Source organism: Lissotriton vulgaris, chromosome 5 (assembly GCF_964263255.1).
Source record: "Lissotriton vulgaris chromosome 5, aLisVul1.2, whole genome shotgun sequence".
NCBI lineage: Eukaryota > Metazoa > Chordata > Amphibia > Caudata > Salamandridae > Lissotriton > Lissotriton vulgaris.
The window spans coordinates 822,982,679-822,998,279 of record NC_141693.1 but is presented as its reverse complement, the minus strand read 5'-3'; the positions used below and the strand labels follow the sequence as shown (position 1 = coordinate 822,998,279).

Here is a 15,601-nt window from a genome sequence, read left to right as displayed (position 1 = left end):
TGTTCGCACCTCATCAGCCTGATAACCGCTATTTACATACAGAGCCGTCTGCCCGTCTGCTCCTAATACCCCCCAGGATATAGAGGCTTTAGTAAAAATGCAGCGATTTCTACAAAAGTGCAGATTTCGCGGGCACTGTTGTAAAAATCGCGGCACTTTTACAAAAGTGCCGATTTCGCGGCAAATCGCAAAATCGCGATATCCTGGAGGGTCTGTATAAAAACACTTCAAAACATAAATAATCTGTACATCAACCCCCATATCTTCCAATGTTAACCAAGTTTACTATGGCTCATGCAGTCAAAGGCTGATGTGAGGTCCACAAAAGCTAAAAACAACTTTCTCTGTTTCGCCCTAGTGTATTTCCCCACTAATATTGAAAGATTCAAGCTCTGCTCTACCGTTCCCAAGCGTAAACAGAAACTATATTTTAAGTCGGACAAAACCGAATTATCCTCAGCCCAGTCCTGTAAGCATTCTAATAATATACGTCCTATTATTTTTGTCATAGCATCCAGCAAGGATATGGGTCTGTAGCATTCTGGGTCCTGCAGGTCCCCTTTGTGAAAATCAGGACTATAGTGTATTCCACCCAGATAGATATAAACGGAGTATGACACCAACAGCAATTACCTGGACAATTATAGAGGCCCACAGGTGGATATTTGACTTGTTTAAATCGACAGGTACCCCATCTGGGCCAGGAGCCTTTCCACCCTGGCTTGCGGAAAGCGCCAGGTTTACCTCTTCCAAGGTAAACTGTAGTTCTAAGTGTGGAAACAATGGTACCAAAATGTTATCCTCTTCACCGTTACTACCCATCACATCGTGATTAGCCTCGCCATTACATAGTTTGGAGAAATGTTTAATCCATTGTTCTTCAGTAATGGCAATTTCAATGGACGGTCCTCGCACAGCAGTCAAGTAAGGCGCTTTCACCACCTTCCAGAATGCTGTGCCATCCCTCTGTAAGGATGCTTTGTTTAGGGCCTCCCAAGCCGCATTCTTCAGAATATTTTTCCTATTTTTGATTGCTCTCTTATAGTCTATTCTAGCCTGCCTTACTGTATCGAGATTTCTCAGGATCTCATGTAGAACGTCTTTTAGCCTAGAGTATGATGAGGTACACCCTGAGTTGAACCAGCCCCGGGATTGCCCTTATTGCATTTCTGCCTTAGCAAGGACTCTCTTACCATATCAGTATCATTTTAAAAGAGGATAAAACAGTGCCTGGAGCAGCTGATTCACTCAGACAAATATCAAAGGCGGATTTGCATTTGGTGACCATGGCCTTGGTAATTACGTTTTGGTCTACCATTGACCAGCGCATTAATTTATTTCCCCAATGGCTATATTTTCTAACAACTGGTTCTCTTTAACTCGGGTGATATGTTCGCTCGGTATTAATAGAGTGGAAAGACAGAGGGGAAAATAATCACTCAGGGAGATATCATTAACGGAAAATGAGTGGACAGTATGCATGTAGCAATTCGATATTAAAATGAAATCAATTGTGGAGTATAAACCTCTACCATTAAAGGCCCATGGCATGGGGGCAGGCAGGGAGCCATAGTTCGTTCACAAAACCCAAGTCGAGACTAAAAACTAATTCATTAAGCAGCTCTCCCAGTACAGAGTGCTGGAAATGGTTGTTACTTGTTCCTTTGTAATTGTTGTGTCATTCAAAAGACCACATAAGTTATCCCCTGCATTAGGGCACAGAGGCCAATTGAAGTCCCCTACCAATACTAATACAGTGTCTTTAGACTTATTATTACAGGCAGATTTTAGAGCATGGGTTAGTTTTTTAACTTTGACCGTAAATTTTTCTTGGGGAATGTTATTGTAAAAATTAGCCATAGCTACACATTGTTCCCACCTACATGAATAACAATCAATTGGTAATAAACTTCACTTATAGACATTATCTTTTTTACATTTAACCTGTTTGATATGTAGGTACCTAACCCTCCCTTAGCTCTTCCGCTCACTCCATCTACCGCATACGTATGATAAGTCCTAAACCCATTCAAGTGATGCACTTCCTTGGACCATGTTTCCTGGAAGCATTTTATCTCAAATTTAAAAAAAAAAATCCCACCACGTGGAGTTATTCAGCTTTAAGTGGAAACCGGAGATATTCTATGAAACAATGTTGCTGAGTGTTTGGTGGTAAATAGATACATCATTTATTGAGGCTACATTACTTGAGGCTGCGTTCCTGCCTGACACCACCTCTGTGATATAACTTACGGGTTCACTGTCTATGTGTACCGAGAGTGCAATAGGAGGTGCCCGGTTCAAATTACTAATGCCTAAATCTGTTTCCTTGACTTTCCTTGAAACATGGGTGGGCAGGGGTTTGTTCCTCTCTTTATGGTCAAAACCAGGATTAATGTACTGTAAAATAGCATGAATACTCCCATCATGATTGAGGCCAAGATTAGGAGAGGTACAGCCAACAGACCCCGTGGACAGTCAGTCTATAGCTTTGAGTGGGTTCAAAATATCAAATTGGTAATCACTGGGACCAGGTATCTAGGTAGCCTGTTCCCAAGATGATTCTCCTCCTCGGGTAAGCGCCAGTGTGGTCTGAGGGGTTGATAGAAAAAGCCTAGTGGTAGTATATTTATATCCTGAGCGTTAACAAACCTATTGCCTCCCTTGTCAAGGAATGTCTGCACTAAAAAATGCACTAAAAAATGTGAACTAAAGGTTAACACTACACTGTCCCCCCTAGAGTTTTTTCTGAGTTGCCCACCAGTTGCGCTGCGAGGCCTCCTGGTAGTTACGCGCTATATAAATATAATTTTTCATTTCATTTCACCTGATTCTCCTAGCCATAAATTCTGAGAACAGAATAATATTGATACCTGTCCTTGAACTCAAAAAGTACAAGGACTTATTTCTTAAGGTGGACCAGTGCTCAGAGGCATTAGGTGGGAGGAATGAGACGTTTGCCAGGACAACCGTGCAAGTGGTGCATCAGGCGGCAAATGTAAATTTCGTGTTGATTTGTTGAAGTTACCATGGGTGGGTTTATGATGCTCTGGAGTATTTGAACCAGTACCTACGTCCCCGAATGTAATATTCTTTATAGGACCCGATGATCTGATCCAGTGATAACTGTCTCATTGATTTCAACTCTACTATGTGGATGGCTGTAAGGGTCTGCTGGGAGAGGTCCTACTAAATGGAAGGGGGGGGGGTGCCCCGTCCGTGCAGGAGTGTTAACTATATTGCAAATGGAAGTGGTGGTAGTGGCTAGACCAGTGTTCAGGTTTGAAGCCTGCCCACTGGTGGAGCAGCCCCCAGTTTGATCCACCCTCTTAACCATCCCCCTGTGACACATGCTATCCAGACCTGTAATATGGCCAGAGGCCATGGGAATTGTGGTTTTACTAGTAACAAGTTCCTCTAGTTTTGTTAACCTAAATTCTACTGAGGTCAATTTTTGCAGTATCGGGTCTAATAGTACTGACACCAGAATCTTAAATCTACCCCAGAAGTCTCCCTCATGTCCATATTCAAGTGTCCTTTCCCTTACAGTGTTTGCAGCGGATGTGGAGGGCCCATTATCAGAGGCCCTATCATGATTTGTGGGTCTGGGCTTCCTCCCTGTTGGTTTCGGGCCGGTTTTAGGCTGTTTCTGAGGCCCTCACCCCTTCCTTTTTTGAAGTTGTGGTTTGATAATTGTATCAGGGCTCAATATGGCTCTCCGTCCTCTGGTGATTACATTGAGCCTTCCAGGTCCACATTCTGCGCCAGGGGATTCAGGGGAGACAATTTCAACCTCTGACTCTGAGAGTGGTGTCAGGCTAATTCCAGGAGAAGGCACTGCATGACTATTTCGAGTGAGCTGTGAGGGCAGGGGCTCTAAGGACAGTCTGCGTTCCGTAAGTTGTATCCAATGGATAAGTGAAGACTCAGCCCTCATTAGAAAAGCATCAAGTGTCCCAGCAACGGTCTGGCCTACACCTAGTTTGCGCTTACTCATGATAATAGTACAGGACAATAGCTGGAAGAAAAGCAAATTTAAAAGAATACTTCACCACAAAATTGCAGGTTGTCCCGGGAAGACAGGCTTAGGGAGTTGGCCCAGCCCGGCCTAAATCAGTCTAAGAGGGTGCCCTGGCTCCCTTTTAAGTGCCTCCTGGCGCGTGTGACGGGATACATGGGGTGCTCGTTGCTAGTGCTGCTGGGGCATGTAGTCCCAGGCCTTCGTAGATGCATCAACGGTGGCAACGGTGGTAATTGCCGCTCCGGCCGCTACGTCGTTGACCTATTCGCTTCATCTAGTCACTTAATGCGTCACCATAGCCTTATGTCTGAGTTTATTGTTCCAAATGTAAGGTGTTCTCCGACGCTGTCTTTACTTATATTCCGCCATTCACTAGCTCTGTTGAATCTTGGGCACACGACCACTGAAGCTATAACCCTTTATTATATTGCACTTCGGCTTCAAGCTTCACTTTTAAGGAATGACATGCTTGTTTTTACTAGTATAATTAATTTTCACCACTGTTTCACCTATCACCACTATGTCAGTCGATTTCTACAATTCCTTTTTATACATTTCCCTATATTTTCTTCTCTCCCCTCAATCTCTTCTAGGCAATAGAGGCTTGATTGAATTAGGCATTAATTAATGTCCTGATCATGATTTAAAAGTGGGATCGAAACCGCCGTCGACCTGTTATGTGCCTTATACATTGTTTATATCATGTATTATGTTGATGTAAAGGTGCATTTTGAATTCTTTGTTCTAACTGTTATTTTAGAACCTTGAAGCTTTTGCCTAAAAAGCCCTTTTCTTGTTCACTGCCCCTTCGAATGTAGAAAAACAGTGCATGGTGCAAAAGACTCGTCTCGGTCTGTCAACAAAAGTTAACTCACTACTCACATTCGCACTTCTTTCTGAAACGTGTCTTTAGGCTTGGCCAGAGTGTTGCTTCGTATAATAGACACAATGTCAGCTTGTTGGCCAAGGCCGCTCCCCCGCACCAGACAGACTCGAGCTGGAATTTAAAAAGGCTCGAATTTCACACATCGGTACTCCATACTTTATTAGCAGTGTTTGCTTCTCTTAAATAGCTTTAAATGATACTGCAACATCGTGTATGTGTGCAGTGTCTAGGGAGGAGTGTACATCTGTATATCAGGATGTACATGTAAGTCTTTAGTGCATTTGAGGTGAAAATTCAGTATTATATATGTCTCTTTCGAGATGTTTTGATGAGTCGCACAGCAGATTTCTAAATACACCTGAATGAATATCTGACAGTGAATGACACTCGCCCTCATGTGTTTGCATGTAATTACCTCATATGTGATGGCATGTGCAATATGTCTGTGTCCTATTACAGTTGCTCTCTGATTTTAGCAGCGTCATTATTACTGTTTGAGGAAAATTAGACCACCTTCACCATAGGCAGTGAGGAGCCACCTGATTTATCTGCAGCATGCTCTTGTTCTTAGTGGATTATGGCACCATTATGGCCCTGTTTCAAGTTCTGATAGTGCATAGAACTGCAGCATCCTGATTGATCTTTGTAGAGCTCTTCTGGTGAACCCCCCACTTAGCTGTCCGATGTATCCACACATGGGTGGTTCTAATAATGAGTAGTTACTCAGCATCGTAAGATACGTGTGAGTTGTTTCCTAGCTGTGCATACGCCTCAGTAGTTTCCTTTTGGCCTGGGTTCCAGTGATGAACAGGTCAGAAGCTCCATAATTTATATTCGGATCTAATTTAGAAATCTTGAACACTTGAAGGGTATTTCTTTTCAGCCTCTTAATGCTCCTAACCAAGAACCTGTGGTCACAGCAGACATTAGAGGTGACACGAAAGCTGATTTAACATGGTGGGCTCTGAAAGTAAAGCTAGAAGGCAGTTACAAGCAAACCATTGCAACATGTTCTTGTTGGAGGAGTGGAAAAAAAACGTTTTCTCCCAAAGCTGTGCCTTTGGCTGAAAGATAGCCCCAAATAGGCTCTGTCTGCCTCCCTTCAAATCGCTCCCAATGGAAATATTTACTTTTGTGAGTCCTTGGGGAGTCACTGAAGGCTTGTAGCATTTTTTTTGCCGAGTCTCGGCCCATGAGACTTAAGTGAAGCTGCTGTTTGCCAAATGGAGGTTATCTGCTCCCAGCCCAACGTGAAGCCACTAAGAAAAGATCCTTATCTGACCCAAAACATTTGGAGATCTTACGATCTCGCTACCCCTCCCACTGCCCCAGCTGGGCTCCATCCAGCTTTAGTCGTGTTTTCTTTCGCTCTCGCCTCATCACTGTCTCAAAATATCTACCCCCACACCCCGCCTCCCCAGTCTTCCCTCTTTCTTGTTTGTGTCTCCTGATCTAGCGCCTTGGTAGCGCTCCGGGGGTCCAGGAAAAATATCAGGCGGGGGCTACTGGACAGACTGCTGTACCCCAGGGGGTTGCAGAACCAAGGCACCTTGTTGACAGAAAGATATGTATGTTCTATCTTTCGGGGGCGGTCATAGCAGTCCGCAATGGGGTGCATTAACAGATATGCATGTTGAACGGTGGGTTTTAGTAGAGGTTGGCTGTTACCTATAATGAGAAGGGGGTGCCCTGCAAGAGAGGACTGACACAACAGCGGCCTCTTGTGGTGACCAATAGGTCTCGCCTTTGGGACCTTATAAGTGTTTAACCATGCAACAGTTAATGTTGTTGCATCAAGGATATTGTGCTGCATAACTAAATACTTATAAGGTCCCAAAAGCGAGACCTATTGGCTATGCCAATGCTTGTTAATAACTGTCGCCCTCATGTGCTTCTCACCCCCTCCATAGTGCGCGGTGTTCCTTTCTTTTGCCTGTGTGCTTCTCCCTCATTCCTCATGCGTTGTCTTCTTTCCAGTGTTCTTTAGCCTACCCAGCTCAATGTTTTGTTTGATCGATCCATCAGTTCCACCCTGTTGCTTAACCCCACCTGCACCTTGTGTTGTTTCTGCTCCCCCATCCGCCTTCCTTGTGTTACATCTACCCCGCAACATGTTGTTTCCACCGCCCAGTCAGTGCCCCTTTGTTGCTTCCCTCCCCTCCTCAGCATTCCTACCACCAGTATTGCTTTGATGCTACCCCCACAACTTTTGCTTGCCCTCAACCCACTTTAAAGAAAAACTGTTTTGCACATTTTGTTTTCCTTTTTAGATACCAATCCAACTCAGAACCGTAACTAAAAGATAAATGTTAATCCATGTCTAAAGCTTTTTTTCTATCCATGCAGCACAGCATCAGAGATGATCTGCATCATGGCTAAAATCATTGGCAAAGCAAATAGGTACCAAAATCAAGACCTACTGGCTTTGCCAATTTTTTTTATCTGTGGGTCTATTCACCCATCCTGCCATCTATCAATCAATCAATCAATCACAGAATTTGTAAAGGGCACTACATACCCGCGAGGGTCTCAAGGCGCTGGGGGGGGAAGGCTGCAGCTAGTGGTCGAAGAGCAAGGTCTTGAGTAGTCTCCTGAAGGTCAGCGGGTCTTCAGTTTGTCGGTAGGAGGAGGGGGAGGGAGTTCCAGGTTTTGGTGGCATGGTGGGAGAAGGACCTGCCCCCGGAAGTGGTTCTGTGGATGTGTGGGACGGTGGCCAGAGACAGGTCGGCGGAGCGGAGTTTCCTGTTGGGTACGTAGAATGAGAGTCGGTCGTTGAGGTAGGCAGGGCCGGTGTTGTGAAGTGCCTTGTCAGGAGTTTGAAGCTGATGCTCTTTTCTACGGGGAGCCAGTGCAGGAATCTCAGGTGGGGGGAGATGTGGTCTCGGCGCAGTACGTCGAGGATCAGGCGTGCAGAGGCGTTCTGGATTCTTTGAAGTCTGTTGATGAGATTGGACTATTCTTCCATCCAACCCTCTAGCTCATGGTTCTATTCAGTTCCAGATTCACATATGTAAAAACATTGGTCAAGCAAGAGTGACTGAATGATTACTTCTATGTAGAGCATATTACAAGCATTCCCTCTTGGTCCTGTAGTGCTTAATGCCTGTACCAAGTCTGTAGGAATTTGTGAAATGTCACTGTTTCCGTATACCCGCAGGATGTCTCCAATGTGTTGTCCATGGCTTTGTACGGTTAGGAAAACAGGCCTATTCTAGGAAGGTAGATGAGTTAAAGTTTATCTCTTGCACTGAATAGTAAAATCCAGTCGAGTCCGCAGAATGACGAAGAAATACGCAATAAATGAGGGTTAAAAAGCCAAACTCTATTATGACAATCATATATTTAGGTGGATATGGTCCTAAACTCATATATAAACGAGGACTTTTCGTTATTAACGGCAACCCATTGGTATGTGTCTTTGCGTCGCAAAAGGTACAGCATCATTGTGAAGGAGACACTTAGACTATGTTTGCATGTGCAGATGTGTTGGTGTGTACGCCAGCTGCTGGTATGTGCACCAAGGGAAAGGATCAGAACTAGAATCTCTGTTTTAGTGTACATGGATTACTAATTCAATTATTCACTTTATATTTTCAGGCAAATGCCACAGGTGGTGGAGGCCATGTTGAACTAGTTCTCCGAGCTATGGAGCATCTCACATATGATTCTGTTGTTTTTCCACAAACAATCAAAATTAAGGGAATGGACAGCACAGAAGACGTCCCATACTATTTCTACAGAGATGATGGCACAAAAGTCTGGGATGCAGTTGTGAGGTAAGATATTCATTTCTGCAGAATATTCTAAAGCAGTACCATGACTCAAAGTGCTGAAGGAGTCTGAGTTCATCTTCTGTCTGGATAAGAACTACATATATTGGGAATCACACGCTTATGTTTTAGCTGTTTCTTTGGAGACCTAGTAAATATTCTTTAGATCCTAAAAATGTAAAGCATAGGGTTGACCTAAGTAAAAATTATACAAAACAAATGGAAGAGTAATTAAATATGCAAATAAAAGAATTCAAAATTGAACCACATTTTAAATGCATGAAAGAAAAACAAATAACCTAATTTTGATCCGTTCTAATTACCATTTGATATGTTTTTGGTCATATAACCATGGAGCCCTCTTTAAGTAAAAATCGGTGTGAGAAGATCTATACTACTCATTGGCAAACCTAAAGAGGTCTGGCTACTTCATAAATAAAAGTGATTCTTCATAAAGTGTTAGGTTTGTGTATGTGGTTGTGTAGATGGTTGAGTGAGTGAAATTTGTAATGTGTCAACAGCTGGGTGGATGACTAAGTGCATGAATGCTTGAATGTGTGGGTGACTGAGTACTTGAATAACTATTGGGTAAGTTCATAAAAGGATGAATTGATGAATAGTGAGTGCCTGGATGGATGGATAAATGAATTGGAGAGTGCATAAATGGATTAACTGAGTATGCAGACCACGTCAGCAATTATCACTGTCGCACATGTGCAGATTTACCAAATTCCTTAGTAATTCTTTTAATGCATGAACAGATTTACAAAATCACTCATTAATCCTAATAGTATGTTTAGATTTGGCCAATTAAGTAGTAACCATTAGTGTGTGTTCAAGTGTACCCCATCACCCTATAATCATTCCTGCATGTTTAGTTTTGCACCCAGGACTCATTGATTTTGAATGCGTGATCAGATTTGCACTCAGAAATCTTGAATTTGAGACCAGAATTGCATCATTACTTAGAGAACTGGGTGCTTGGGCACATTTTCACTACCAGTCACTAATCCTAGTGTATGTTCAGTTCTGCACCAGCACTCATTAATCGTTAGCGCATTTTGAAATTTTTACCATTACACATTAATCCTCAGTTCATCCCAATAATTGCATCATCATTCGGTAAATACTTTTGCATTCCATATTCAAGCAATTTAACAAAACACTGAGTCCCGAGTTCACTCAGGAGGACTGTCAGAGGTTTCAGGATTTCTTCGTAAAGAAGATATCCGATATCTTGGACGAAATTGCGGAAACCGCACCCCTCGAATGTCCTCGCCTACCGGACCTTATCGCCCCGTTAAACATCCCACCATTAGCTGAGTTATCCCCTATCTCCAAACAGGAATTACTTAAAATCATAGGCCGAGTTAAATCGGGTTCCTTGGTGGACCCTTGCCCTCCTGACATATTCAAGGTGGCAATGCCAGGAATAGAGGAAGAGGTTTTGCATCTATTGAACACCTCTCTTCGCACAGGACAGATCCCTCTAGCTTTTAAAGAGGCTCGCCTGATCCCCTTACTGAAGAAACCTGGTGCAGACACAAAATGTCTGAAAAATTTCCGGCCCATCTCTCAGTTGCCTTTTCTGGCTAAAGTGGTTGAGCAGCATGTGTTAGCTCTACTATGGGGCCATCTAGAGAGTAACAACCTGCTGGAGACCAATCAGGCAGGGTTCCGTGCTAATCACAGCACGGAACTAGTTATGTTATCCATTCTAGATGAGCTAAGAACGCGGGCTGATGTAAAAACACCGAGCGCCCTGATACTACTGGATCTCTCCGCGGCGTTTGACACCGTGTGTCACAAACAGCTTCTGTCGCGGTTGAGATCCTTTGGCGTCATGGGTACAGCACATGCATGGCTCACATCATTTTTGCAGGGTAGGACACAACGAGTGCAGCTGGGTGATCTACTTTCCACCCCTGCCCCGATCACCTGTGGGGTCCCACAGGGCTCTGCCTTGTCACCCCTACTCTTCAACATCTACCTGCAGCCACTAATTGCTCTCCTGAACAGGATGGACTGCCTAGTGTATAACTATGCCGATGACACCCAGATAATCATCCGGCTGGATGATGGTCCGGGAGCATCCACTAGGCTACAGGACATATTGAAAACCACAGTTAATTGGATGTCCGAGAACTCTTTGAAAGTCAATCCGGATAAGACGGAAGTATTGCCCATCTCCATCTCGGGTAACCCTTGGAGCGAGAAATTTTGGCCTAGGGAGCTGGGCGCACCACCAAAACCGGCAGTCGCAGTCAAAAGCTTAGGCCTATATGTGGATAACAAATTATCCATGGAAAAACAAGTTACCACCGTAGTGGGTACCTGTATAGGCCTCCTAAGACAACTAAGGAAGATCTCTGCCCTACTTTCATTCCCTACTTTGAGACACGTGGTCTCAGCCACAATTTTGGCTAGGCTGGACTACGGGAACTCCCTATATTTAGGTTTGCCACAGCGGCTGCTGGACAAACTACAGGGAGTTATGAATGATGCAGCTAGGCTGATATTTAAAAAACCCAGGACTGCTCATGCCTCTCCCCTGATGCAGGAGCTGCACTGGCTCCCAATTCGTCAGAGAATTGTCTTCAAAGGACTGTGTATCGCTCACAAGGCTCTGTATGGCAAAGCACCAAAATACCTGAAATCCCGACTATCCCCCTACACACCGGGTAGGACTTTGCGTTCGTCGGACGCCACTCTTCTGTCCCAATCCCGCTTCAAATTGACCACGGTGGGGGGCCGTGCGTTTTCCAACACGCTCCCAGCTTTATGGAACAAATTGGATCCAGAGCTCAGGAAGGAAAGTAATTTACTCTCCTTCAGAAAAAAACTAAAAACTGTATTGTTTAAACAAGCATGGAGCAGATCTTCGGTGCACAGTTGGTTTCAAGTGAATGTAACATCTTATCACGTAAATCTGGACAGACAGCGCTTAGAGACCCCTGTGGTTATAACGCGCCATATAAATTAAATAAATAAATAAATAAATAAATTTGCTAACATTGCGGTATGTCATTTTGATATGCAAATGGCATAGGGTTGCATTTAATAGTTGATGGATGCAACGCATCTGCCAAAGAAAGCAGATGGCCTATCCGCCAGCCACACAGTTTACTTATCCATTTAGAGATAGATGTGCTGCTAAGTTCCTGTCACCGAAGTCTCAGTTGGCTCCACTAATGGTAACAGTTGACTTGGCGGCCTCTTGTCGCTGAACTGCCAAGCGGCAATGGTCGTCACCCATTTTCTTTAAGGCAGGGCAGCAATCACTGGATTTCAATGCCTGAGATTGCCATGCTGTGCATGGTGGTCCCAGGCAAGGGAAACCAGCCATGGCTCTGATGTGCTGCGAGAAAACAATTTGCAGATCAGGATCATAGATTTTATTTGTTCTGCTGAAACAAACAACTGCTTGTTTAATTAGATCAAAAACTTAAAGCCAAGTATGCCTAGAAACATGGCATCGGCTAGGTAGTCATTTTTGGTTTTTGTGCTTCTTCAACAGTGGTGGATGAACTGAAGGCACAAAGACCCCTGGCAGGTAGGCAGGGCTGTCCAAATAAGGTGGCAGTACTCCACTGGGAGAGTCGAGGTCAAGGGATTATTGATAGGCAAAGAGCCAGCTGGGACGTATGGCTGTTGGATAAATCTGCATGAAACCTTCCAAAAAATAATCAACCACCTAAGATCCTTCCTGAAAAATGTTGATTTCCTATGTTAATTCCCATAGGAAACTTCTGTCGTCTGAACAGAAAAAGCTGAACAGAAGTATCCTAAGTTTGGCAAAAAGTTAGAACTTTACTCAAAGTGTGATTGTTGTGATTTGGTCGAATTCTGTTCAGCTGTTTTTGAGAAATGTTCGTTAAAGAGGCGCTTGGGGTAGCCAGGAAAGGGTAAAAAAATAGGCTTATCTTGATATTTGGTCCTGCTGGAGTTCAGCGGTTCCAAAATATAAAAAATAGGGCACTCTGACTGGGCGAGGGAGCTTTTTCTCCCATGTGCCATTTGGTACTGCAGGACCAGTACTACTGTGGCTGTAATGAACGGTCATCTAATTAGATGGCTGAAACTTGAATATATGCACGATTTCTCTTCATGTTGCAGATGCCAATCACATTGTGTGGTCCATTTTTAATTTTTTTCTCCCAGGATACCGACAGCAACAGATATCTATAAATCTAAATTTCCATTAAAAAACTGAACAAAATTGCACCAAATCACAAAAAGCACGCTTTTTGGATAAGTATCTAGCTTTCTACTAAATTTGGTGTAATTCTGTTCTTCTTTTTTTTTGTTCTGATGGAAAATGCATGACAAAAAAGTGCCTGCCACTGCTTGACAGCTCATCCCATAACTTTCCAGGAAGGAAAGAGGTGGACAAACTTAAAAAAAAAAAAAAGTTTCTTGAAAATTTGGCGAATGGCAGCAAAGTTATGAGTAGAACAAAAAGTGCTCTTCCTATTGAACCTTTGACACATATAACTAGACAGGGGTGATATATATATATAAAAAAAAGTAACTCAAAGAATAAAGCAAAAACTTTCTTCTGTAATGGTGAAATGGTTTGCAGGGTCCCCACATTTCCTTATTTGGGGGTGGTCTTCGATCAGAAGGGCACCTGGCGGGCACAAAATCATAGCCGCGCGGTGGCATTTACGAGAACAGTCTCAGAGCTCATGGGGTTTAGTAAAAAACTGGGAGCTAAACCAATTAAGGCAATCTTAAAAGTATACGAATCTAAGTGTCTGTCGGTTGCAACCTACGGGTGTGAAATATGGGGTTACACCAGTGTAGAGAAACTACAACTAGTAGAAAACACGTTTTTAAGAAGTGTACTCTCAGTTCCTCAATCAACTCCTACTTTCTCAACCCATACAGAACTGGGACTTGGGTATATTTCCGATCGGATTAAAATTGCACCCTTGATTTATTGGTTAAAAATATGGGTGAATGATGAGATTCCCCTAAACCATTCAATAATTAGGGATTGCCAGAGACTGGAAAAAGTACATAAAATTCCTTGGCTGGCGTACATAAGAGCTGGGTTCCAGAGAATAGGGCGTATTGGTTTATTTACCTCTCCGGAAAAAATAACCAACAAAGACATTGTCTTAACAAAAAAAGCCCTTTTGGATCTTTTCTCCTTAGAGCGGGAGGAAATAGAGATGGGAAAACCCAGGGTAAGAGAAAATTATGCATTGGTCACCTGCATAGGACCGGAACCAAATTTGGTCACAGTAAATAATCCCTATCATCGGTTTCTCTTGACCAGATTTCGGTTTAATTTAATTCACTATACTCTGGGTGTTTATCATAAATGGTGTACTCCAGAACAGGCGGACCCTTGTTCTTGTGACGATTTCTCATCTCAAAACACCTTACATTTTTTGATGTTTTGTGAACATTTTAATGAGTGCAGGAGGAAATATTTATTGCCAATTCTTAGAGAGGCAGGATTCGTACATGTCAGGCCGGCACTAGTGTATTTAAAACAACTTGGCACACCTAAAATAATGTTTCACGTTGCTAGTTTTTTAATTGCGGCTAACTGAATCAGGAGAAGGAACGTCACATTTCCACCGCTCTTAAACATTTGTGATAAATAGACCCCATGTTTAGAAAAAAAACCTTTAAGGGCAGGCCGATACCATGGTGTTCATATATTAATATAGTTGTTAGGAATATGTGAAATAAATTTAAAATGTATATTTTTCTTTTTTACATGATACGGAATGAATTTTAAGAAAACATTGTTCTATTTTTAGGAAATTTTTAATCTAATTCACATTTATTGTAATTGACTGTATATTTTTAATTCACATTTATTGTAATTGATTGTATATTTTTATGACTGTGTTTTTTGTCTTTATATGATAATTTATCGAAAATAAAGGAATTGACTGACTGACAATATATATATATATATATATATATATATATATATATATATATATATATATATATATATATATATTCCTGTGTGAAACTCCTTCTATCCAATGGAGCAAAGATTGAGGCGCACTCAAGAGGGAAATTTTCTAATTATTTATTGATCACAAAACAAAACGGCCCGACAGACGCGTTTCGGCTTCACGCCTTTGTCAATGTCGGGGAGGTCACATTTTCTCACAATTTTATGCAAAAAATTCAAACAACTCATTACGTGAGAGGAACCAATCAAAACATATTACATCAAATTTGTTTTCATTTCATAGAAACCGATGTAGGACATCCAGATCTTGATGCTTTCTACCTTCTGTGGGGGCCATTTTGTAGTGTATGTCTGTGAGGGGGTAAATCATGTGATTTCTCAAATTAATTCTTTGGGGTCTTAGATTATAAACCCAATATTCACACCATTAGTTTCGACATAATTCAAGTTCAAAACATGTCATGTTGAGTATTTTGCACCCCTCCTTATTCCACACAGCGAGGCCCATCTGTGGGCTTGAAATGTTACCGACTGAACATTAGCGCGACGTGAGGCACTACAAGTCCCATAAGTCCCATCCTGGGCGTGCATCTAAGCAAGAAGGGGTGTGGTGCCTCAAGCGCTCCTTCATAACTGCCGAAGCCTCTGAAGAGAAGTGGGGACACTTCGAAACGCGTCAGGCATCCAGGGCAGTTTGAACAGTTAAAGGATATTGCTGTGCTGAAGGCGTTCTTACCATTTAAGGCTCCTTGTGGGCAGCTGAGGTCCGGGTGCTCCTTTGTATGTTGGGTACTTTGGAGCTGGAATATATATATATATATATATATATATATATATATATATATATATATATATATATAGTCACTGAAAAAACCATAGGTTTCTGGGACGTTATGGTTAGAAATTAGCATTTAAAAAACCTTAGAAATTTGCAGAAAAAATACAGGTTTCAGGGACGTTATAGTTAATTGGACTTTTCA

At 42.5% G+C, this 15,601-nt stretch overlaps 1 protein-coding gene across 3 annotated transcripts in view; it reads left to right on the top strand.

Moving 5' to 3' along the window:
• The window catches only part of LOC147711650 (polyunsaturated fatty acid 5-lipoxygenase-like), an 836,408-nt gene that overhangs the window by 584,081 nt on the left and 236,726 nt on the right, over positions 1-15,601 (top strand). For all 3 annotated transcript variants that reach the window (XR_015295955.1, XR_015295954.1, XM_086922316.1), the window contains exon 10: positions 8,505-8,683. Coding sequence is in view for 1 of the 3 variants with exons in the window: in XM_086922316.1 (XP_086778442.1) it covers positions 8,505-8,683 (179 nt within the window). In the remaining 2 variants the exon portion in view is untranslated. The remainder of the gene's footprint in view (positions 1-8,504; positions 8,684-15,601) is intronic.